Below are 10,126 nucleotides of genomic sequence, written 5' to 3' on the forward strand. Positions count from 1 at the left end.
AAGGACACCTAGTCTAACCTTACTCTAAGTAGAACGAAGAGGGAAAGGATGGAAAGTGTCTTTTTAATAGGAAGAATGTTTGGAAGAATATTTTGCTTCTGTCAAGTATAGAAGTGTTCTCTATTATCAAGTGTGTAGTATCCCAAAATTAATCACAGCAATTTTCTTCTTTATTTTAAACCTTTCACAACAATCATTCAATAACACATTAATATCAAACATCAAGAGAATTAGATAGAGGTTGTAAAAGCACAAGATATTGTCCAATTAAACAATGGAGCTTCACAAATGGAGGAAAGGTAAATGGCAAAGAGTTTCTAAACTATCAATTTCGGGCTTCTGAGACAACGTGTTCTTCTGCATTACGCTCAAGGATTCTTAACAAATTTCATCATGTTTTATCTAGTCATGTGGTTGTCTAAATCTCTGTGTTGACATTATCCCCAACAACTTTTAGAGTTGAATCTCCAACTCCATGGAAAGGAGTGCCAATTAACTTTCTAGGAATGCCATCTCAATCAAATCCCTGTACTAAGTTAATAGTGGAAATTGGACATGCTTGGCTGTGCAAAGCCCAAGCTGCTTTAAGAGATGGACATGCTCGGATACCTAGTTTGTCTAATGGCATTCACTTCCATTAAATACATATTTTACATTCTCCTTGGTCCTGATCTTTGGAGACAACTTAGGGCAAGAAACATTTGTATGGAAAAAGCATATTTTGAATTTAGGGACTCTTGCGCATGATATTGTTTTCGAGCAAGAGGTACACTAGTGTCCAAGTTGAGTAAATAGTCATGAATGGATGCAAAAGGCGTCCAAAAGTAACAAGGACTTAATTTGGGTATGTGGCATGGGCAAAGGCCAAATTGGTTCTCAAAATGGTTGGGAACAGTCCTAAGTTATATTCAGACAAAAGATTACAAAACAACTGGAAAACTTGTGTAATATGAATTTTTTATTTCTATAGTTGCATTTTTAAATTGGGGATCTAGAACACAATTCCCCTCTTGCATGTAGGGTTTTCGCATCCCTCACATCCCAAAAGGTTTTTTCATCAAAATATTACTGAAGGTGAAGCATCTTCACCAAGCACGGATTTCTCAAATTCTGCCTTCATCTAGGACCGTGCTTTGATTTCTTGAATGCTTGTAGAACTAGGGCCTAACTCTGTAGCTTGATTGATATGCATGAAAGAAGCAATTGTCTAACTGCATACAGATTCTAGTGTATTATTTTTTAAGTACTAGCCTACTAAAATGGTGAATTTCTTCTATAACTGCTCCTTGACCTCAACTTGAGCAGTGAGGCAGCGTAGCCACCCAATATGAGTCTGGTTTGTTTAAAGAACAACAATTTTGGGGGGTTTTCCTTTATCAAAAGTTTCTAAGGTTCTAAGATTTTACTTGCGAGCTGTGTAAGCTACGAATACGGAAAGAGGGATATTTGGATCTCTAAAACCCTCCTGCCAAAGCAGTCGGCTAGGAGATAGATCGTTGAAAAAACAAAAAAGGCAGTCATTAGAATATTGTCCAACTAATGGATGACTGAAGCTGCAAGAATTTAAGAGCGACTGCTATACGATTTGTTGCTTGTTAGGGACAATACTCATGACCATGTGCTTGCATAAAATTGGACAATCTGAATCATTCACCATTTTAAATTTTGATATAATGTGGAACAGTCACTATCACCCAATTATTAATCAGCATTTAGCAATTTATTGGAGCTATGACATCAACCTATTCATTCGGCATATGTAAATTTCTAAATATTCAAACAGTTGACCCCATAACTTAAAACTGTTTCTTTGAAACTATTTTTTTAACAGTAGTAAGCAGAAATAATATGCCTATTGCCACAAAGAGCTAATATGAAGAAGCTCATGGGCAAATTCACAAGAGAGATCAGCTAGGATTTATTGACCCCAATAAACAGTATAGTAAGGAAAGCAGAGCAGAAAGACAGAAATGGGGATCAGATTGAGTCCAAAAACAGAAGAGGGCTGCAAGAAATGTCAGAAAAGATATCAGCCTACTAGATATATGGCCATTTAAAAACGGTATGGTAAAGAAAGAATGAGAACATGGTCAGAAATGACACAAAACAAGACTGAAAGGAGAAAACTGCAAGGGGAGAAGACTGAAAGGAGCAGACCCAGGAATGCTAAAAGCTAAAATTCAAAAAAGCCAACAATGAGGGCTATATGGTCTAGACGAGTCAAATTCAATGCACAAAGTGATATATCCTAAGGATGTGATTAAGGTCAAGAGACATCCTCGCATGAGGAATCCTGTACAACAAGGTCTTGACTGAGTTTCCAAAAAGCTTCTCAGAATCAAATAGATTTTTTTTCCAAGTACACCTTTCGAAGAATTATTCTCTACAGTAGCAAATCTAGCAGAATCATGTTGTTCTAACTAACAAAGTAAAGAAAGAAAGTGACAAAAAAACATGTATAAGAGTGGCAAGACGCAATCCTATTCAAGAATAACAGACCTCCGGAACAACGCTAGAGCCTCCATGTAGTGAGTTTTTAATTTCACAGGATTAAAGCTATAATGTGTTAAAAGTGTAAATTCCAATTCAAATTTAAGTTTCAAAGTTGTTTTTGCATAGTTTACAAGCCTGCATATAGCAGCTTTTCAGCACTTTTATTTGGCACAATGCAAACTATAATGACGACGCCAGTAACCAAAATGTTTTGGCACTTTTACATTGATCTAACCAACATAGTAAAGAAAGAAAGTGACCAAAAAACATGTATAGGAGTGGCCAGAAGCAGTTCTCTATCCAAGAATAACAGACCTCTGGACAGCCTCTAGAGCCTCCGTGTAGTTTCATCAAAGGTTTAAGTTTCACAGGGTTAAAGCTCTAATGTGTTTAAGTGTAAATTCAAATTCAAATTCAAGTTTCAGATTTGTTTTTACCTAGTTTACAACCCTAAATATGGCAGCTTTTCAGCACTTTTATTTGGCATGATGCACACAATGCAAACCATAACAACTATGCTGGTAACCAAAATGTTTTGTCCTGTTCTAAACATAAATAGCATTAGCATGCAAATTTTGACAACTCTTTTATTCACATAAGGAATTATTAAGTAGGTGCACAACGCACACGATGCAAACCATAAGAACCATGCTGATAATCAAAATGTTTTGTCCTGTTCTGAACAAAAATAGCATTAGCAAGCAGATTTTAACAACTCTTCTATATTCACCAAAATCCTCTATTTTAGTTTTGTCAAGGTGCTCTGATTGTGTCCCTCATTATAATTGAAAATTCTGGGTTCTAACAAAAGAACCGCAAAAAAAACGTAAGATATAAACAATCAGCTTGCAGAAAACAAAGTGCAAAATATAAATACATAAATGGAAAAGTGGGACTACAAAACATTGTTAGGCAGCAGCAAGTCCAAAATTAAATAATGGATTGACAAGGATACAGCAAATTTAAGAAAAAAAAACTCTCATCGAAAGGTCTAAAGCCTTTGAAAAGGGGGCACCTTAACCAAAGAAAATTACCTTAATATCTAAAATAACACTTTTAGTTGACAACAAACTAGAAGTATCTATACTCATTTTCCTTCTAAGAAAACCATGCACCAAAATGCATGTTTCCTATGCTGGTATAGCTTCTTTATCAACATCTTCAAGGATGAAAGCCTTAGCAGGCTTGGCTAGTAAATCAGTGTACTCCTGGAAAGGCGATTTTGAGAAACGAGTCTCCCTCCACAAATCAGGTGTCAAAAATGCATAAGTCTTTAACAAACAGTCAAAGGTCGCCTGCCAGCCAAGAACCAGATCAGAATTGTGGCATAAATATGTTTTTCCACATTTTCATTAGTTGATTTATAATGAGATCTACAATATAGCATGATCCACAGAGAAGAGGTCAGTTTCATCCATAACATACTAAGCTATGTGCACTCAAGTGGATGCAACTTCTGTGCAATTCTTTCCATAGCTCATTGTAGCCACTGTTGTAAAAATGAAATATGGAGCCTTAACATTTGGAACATACATCTAAACTATGCGCGCACCCAAGTGGATGCAACTTCTGTGCAATTCTTTCCATAACTCATTGTAGCCACGTTTGTTGTAAAAATGAAAAACAAGGCTTAACAAATGCAACATACATGGATATTTTAAAATATGATTTTAAATAACTGCCAATGATTCAATATTGAATATGGGTTGCTCACAACCTTTAAATTGACCAATTAAGTTAATGGATGGCAATCTCACACTATATTTTATCTGACAATTAATGTCTTCTTGAATGAAGGTTTTTGGAGGCGAAAATTGCCAATCAATTTACTATATTAGCGATTCCAATAATTCAAATAGTCAAATAAAATACTTTAAAATGTCTCTGCATTAAGTTCAGGGATAAGGTAGCCCGTCAATTTAGTGTATTAGCCAGTCTAATAATTGTCATAGCTACCAGAGACTTGTCCCTTGACCCTTGGTACTCATCTTCTATACTGTAAACACATCCCCATCTCCAAAACCTATATGGAGACGTCTCCAGACAGTAGGAGACTTCAAACGAAGTTTCTTTGCATCTCCATAAAGAATCCCTTGAAAATGAGGAAACTTCAAATGGAAATTTCTCAGATATACCAAATAAATTACTCTGGATTTTCTTAAGTGCTGATATGTGGTAGACAAAAGTTAAAAGAACCAAGAAAATAAACTATAGACTTGTAATTTTCTTTTCTTTTCATAGAGAAGTTACAAGTTCTATTGGTGGTAGAAAAATTCTTTACTAAATAGTAAATCCCAAAGAGGTAAGGTAAGAAAGGAAGTGAAGAAATAATAAGGAAGAAAAAGTTTTTATCAATTGATTAAAAATAGTCATCTCCAAGGTCCCCTAGACCATGTTTTTTAAAATAATGGCACTCCCCTCCTAGTTTCTTTGCCAACTCCAGGTGAGGTTATGGTTTTAAATTTAATTTTTCTATCATGATAATTATCAAATATCAAAATAAATAACTAGTCATCCCTAAATACCCGTCCCCATCTCCACTACCAATACCCATCTCCTCTACCAATACCCATCTCCTGGAAAGTATGATATTAAATTAACCATCAATAAACAAACAAACAAAAGATACACCACACCAATTGGATTCAATGTAATCTTGCCAATCACAAAATTACCCTAATTTGGATTCATTGAATAGATTGTGTAAGAAAACATGAGATTAAATACACCCAATGTGACAAAACAATAGCATGCACTAGCATTCAAAAACAAGAGAAATTGATAGGAATGCATCTGAGAACCAAAGCAATCCAAGTTCAATGAGTCGAAAAAAGAGTTGATAATATTTAGGGATAAAGTAGATATGAAATTATTTATCATATAAAAAACAAAAGGGACATTTGAAACAAAACCAATCACACAAAACTATCCTACAATCGATTGATCAAATAGAAAGGGGATGGAAGTATGATCAGAATCTTAACCACATACTAAAAAACATTGCCAATTATTGAATGGTATGAGCTCAAAACAGAAAAAGTATTAACAATTTAGTAAGAGCCCCCTTTTCAAATCTCAAGATGCAGGATAATTGATGAAGTATCAGGATTGGGTAAAATATTGCATCCAAATTACTAGGTAAAGCATACCCAATGGACAGGGGATGCATGTTCCTGGTAAATTTGGCAAAAGAGAAGAGACGACCCTCTAAATAGCATACAAATCGATGTAGCATACAAAAGCATATGAAAATAATAAATATATAGATATCTAAAGGCTAAAATCAAGGATATTTGACAATATACATATTTCCTAATATTTTTAATGTTAATAATATTTATAAGCCTTATATAACATTGATAAAAATATATAATATTACAATAGACTAATAAAATCATAGATGAAGAATACTAATAAATATTGATATATTATAAATTTTAGAAATTAACATATTCCAGCTACTTACTTGATGTTCATTATTTCTAGACAAGCCTGCAGTAAATCAATACTTTGATATTTGACAGTGAATCCCAAAACGAGGACTCTAATCTAAAATGAGTAAAATGTACTCCAATCGGCTATGCACTTCCTACACTCCATCAAGCTGACAACTACACAAAATAAAGGGACCTAGCATATTTTTCAGATATATCGTCATTTCCTTGCTCCTTGCTAGTATGATCTATCTCTATGTGAGACAAGCTGGATCAATATTTCCAATAGTCTTTCTCTCTTTGGCACCCAATAAATATCTCTATGGCACCCTAAAAATATCTCTATGGCATGTTGTGGCTCAAACCAATAGATAATTGAAAAAGAAATAAAAATATTAGTGGTAGAATTGGAAGATCACAAAATTCGTGATGGTTTACCCCAAACAAACCCACAAACAAATGGCAGAACCTTGCATGCACCCCCTACAGAGCCAAACCTAAAAACAGATAAAAACCGACAAGTCCAAGTGGAGCACAAACCAATAACATAAAATAATTAAAGTATGCTAGTATAATTATTTATAATTAATACATAAATGCAGTGTTAGCCCCCAAGTGTAAAATAAACAGTTGAGTCGTTGAGAGAAAAATAATAGTCATGGGTTCAAAACCTGATTAAAACAATGTACCACAATGTGGAGCCACTGTAAGCATAACCAAGAACTTACAAGGGCTTGCCTATTCATTGGTTACGCCCTAGTTGTTGTTGGTGTCTCCTGGTCGCTAGGTTGCTGATTCTTCTTATTAATTTGACATATCAAGTTTATGTTAAGATATTTTTGTAACGCACACACTATCACAATCCATCTCTTGCTGCCTTTGTAGTTACACCAGACCACTTGTGAGGTTGCAACTGGCATACAAACTTATACAAGGTTGCCTAGAATAAAATTGAATTTCCAAACTAATAATATATTTACAATTAATGACATACATGATAATTGTTAAAATGGGTTAGATATCACATCAACTGTATGTTTATACTTGGCATACAAATTGATGCAAAGTTCCCCTAAAATAGTTTGAATTTACAACATCCAAAAAAAAATTAAATTAGCTAGAGAAATGATGTGTGAAAATTGGATATATATCACATCAATTTAGGATTACAAGTGGCATGCAAATTGAAGTCAAGTAGACCCTAAAGAGTGCTTGAATTTATAAAATCAAAAAATAATTAAATTAAGCTAGAGAGACAATACGATGTTAAAATTAGGTAAAAGATCAAGTTGTAGGGTTACCATTGACATACAAATTGATGCAAGATCGCTCCTTGAAAAAGATTGAATTTACAAGATCAATAAAAGATTAATATTCTCTTGAGACATTAATGAGCGTTCAAATTGGAAAAATGAGTATTTGAAAAGGTTTGAATTAAAATAATACAAAAAAAATACTAGAGCCATAATAAGGTGTTAAAAGTGAGTAAACAATCGCATTAAACGTAGGGATGCAATTGGCATACAAATTGATGCAGGGTTGCCCTTGAAAAATACCAAATTCACAAAATCAAAAGACAATTATAGTTAGCTACAAACATGAATGGGTCTCATAATTTAGTAAAGACCAGACCATTTGTAAAGTTACAAATGGTAAATAAATAGATGCAATTGCAGGGTTAACCCCACAAAAAAGTGAATATACAAATATCAAATAAAATTAAAACCAAAATTGGCTAGAAAAATGATTGGGTCCTAAAATTAGGTAAAGTATACGGTTGCAATTGGCATGTAAAGTGATTCCGGAGTGCCACAGAAAGCTGTAAATTAAAATTAAAAATAAATCTCTATTGAGGCAAACAAACTCAAAGTTTCAAAATTGGATAGGTAAAAGATAAGGCTATAAAATTGGATGGAGACAAGATAAGGTGTTAAAATTGGATAGAAGCTTAGGATCATCCAGAAACTTTTGAATTTACAGAACCAAGAATTGGATAGAAAGTACCAACAGGACAGCGCCTACATGGCAAGGATGATGGCGTGTCACACAATCTATCAAAGTTTAAATCCTCAGAGGTATAACTGGGCAAGGTTTGATCCTGAAGGAAACTGACAGAATAATTCCCCTTCTCATGTAAGATTAATCGAAAGAAGCTTGTGATATGTGTATGCATACTCAGGATGATGTATTCTGTTTATGAGCAAAGATGACAATATCTATGTAGCCTAGCAGATTCCTTTTTACAAAAATATAGAAAAGATACGTAAGGCGTTATAGTCGACTATAAGATTATATCAATCGCCATTCAAATCCAAACAATGTTACTCCGAAAAAATGAATTCATAAAACAAAACAAAAAATGAATTACCAGAACCCTTAGCCATCATGAGCAATGAGAGTGATTTTCATTTACCAAACAAAAAAATTCAGCAACAGGGCTTGGAAGAGAGGAAGAGCAACTTGCCTTAACAAAATTACCCAAAGTCTTAGTCGAACCCCGCGAAGAAGTAAAGACATCGTCAATCCCAGCGAAGTGCAGGACCTTCTTAGGCACACGGGCAGCCACGATTCCGGCCCCTCGGGGGGCAGGAACCATCCTGACAGTAACGGATCCACACTTGCCCGTGACCTTACACGGCACAGTATGAACCTTCCCGATCTTGTTACCCCAGTAACCACGCCTCACAGGGATGACTGAAAGCTTGGCCAAAATCAAGGCCCCTCTAATAGCAGTGGCAACTTCTTTACTGCACTTGACGCCCAGCCCAACATGCCCGTTGCTATCGCCCACCACGACGAAGGCTTTAAATCTCGTTCTCTGCCCTGCCCTAGTCTGCTTCTGAACGGGCGTGATCTTCATGACCTCGTCCTTGAGCTGCGGGCCCAGCATGGATTCCACAATTTGATGTTCCTTGACGGGCAAAGAGAACAAATAGATCTGCTCTAAAGAACGGATTTTACCTTCTTTTACCAGACGGCCGAGCTTTGTGACGGGCACCCATTTTTCTTCTTCTTCTCTGCGGCCTCTCCGCCCACGGCCACGATCTCCACGGCCACGTCCCCTATCGCCGCGGCCGCCTCTGTCGCCACGCCCGAATCCGCGCCCAAACCCCCCTCCTCTTTCCGCCATGATTTTACTACAGCTGCAAAAAATACCTAAGCTCTGCAAGACACAACCTAAAATCTTCTAGTAACCTTATAAATCCCGCTTTATAAAACCCTCACAAACCCTAAAATGTTTTAGGGGAAAACGGTGTGCATACTTTTCATTAAGATAAGAGTGTTCTTGAGTAATTACACATTCAGATTCTATACTAAATAATGTAAGATCATTGTAGAAAGTAAATGTAGAACAATGAATGAAAGATTTTATGGTTTATGGAAGAGAAGAAGTAAAGTTGTATATGATCTTTTCTTATCTAATGTATGTATTTTTGGAGTCATACTTTGTTCTATTAAGTGTTGTTATATATTTGTATGTTGTAAGTTTTATTAGTCTTTATATTTCTTTGTATTTTTTAGATCATATTTGTTCTATCGAGTAAATGTGGTATATTTTGTATGTTGTACATTTTATTAGCTTTTACGCTTGTTCATAATTAGTTATGATTATGATATCATTTCAACGAGGATTTGGGGAGTTGGCAACCCTATAATGTAAAGGTCTTAGGGTAGCAATTCTCAAAAAAAAATAGGTCAATTTTCAAGGTGATTTTTTAGCCCATGTTTTTATACCCATTGTATTCTAATAACACTTAGTGTTCCCTATAATAATGTACCTAAAAATAATCACAAGTAGATTAGAATTAAGGGCAAGTGATAAATATCTTACTTGTATCAAGTGAACATTGTTTTAAGATAATGAGTATTGTAAATACTAAAAAAAATTAAGGGTTTTCCAATGATAAATAAATGTGTTGACATGTGAGACTGTCATTGTTTTCTTTCTATTGAATTCAAGATTATGTTAGCTTTGATTCTCTTTTATTGGTTTATCAATATTATTTTTCTCCATGTCCTTTAGCAACAAAATTGTTTTGTACAATCACGTTCTTATCCACTTTAAAACTACAATGTGTTCCTAGAGAAATTTGTTTAAATCTAAGACAACATGGTTTTGGGCACCTTTGGAGACTTGTCATGTTATGGTGTGGAAGTGTCTAATATTCCCCAAGTCTAACAAACAAACTTTACAAGTT

The 10,126-nt window shown here is 34.9% G+C and overlaps 1 protein-coding gene across 1 annotated transcript; it reads right to left on the bottom strand.

The window, feature by feature from the left end:
- Nucleotides 1-3,354: 3,354 nt before the first annotated feature.
- LOC131068770 (uncharacterized) lies at nucleotides 3,355-9,295 on the bottom strand. Its single transcript, XM_058004031.1, has 2 exons — nucleotides 8,392-9,295; nucleotides 3,355-3,788 (listed from the first exon to the last, which is right to left on the bottom strand). Exons 1-2 carry the CDS (start codon nucleotides 9,055-9,057, stop codon nucleotides 3,624-3,626), a joined length of 831 nt encoding a protein of 276 aa, XP_057860014.1. The 5' UTR covers nucleotides 9,058-9,295; the 3' UTR covers nucleotides 3,355-3,623.
- Nucleotides 9,296-10,126: the final 831 nt, after the last annotated feature.

Source organism: Cryptomeria japonica, chromosome 11, assembly GCF_030272615.1.
Source record: "Cryptomeria japonica chromosome 11, Sugi_1.0, whole genome shotgun sequence".
In the NCBI taxonomy this organism is placed as follows: domain Eukaryota; kingdom Viridiplantae; phylum Streptophyta; class Pinopsida; order Cupressales; family Cupressaceae; genus Cryptomeria; species Cryptomeria japonica.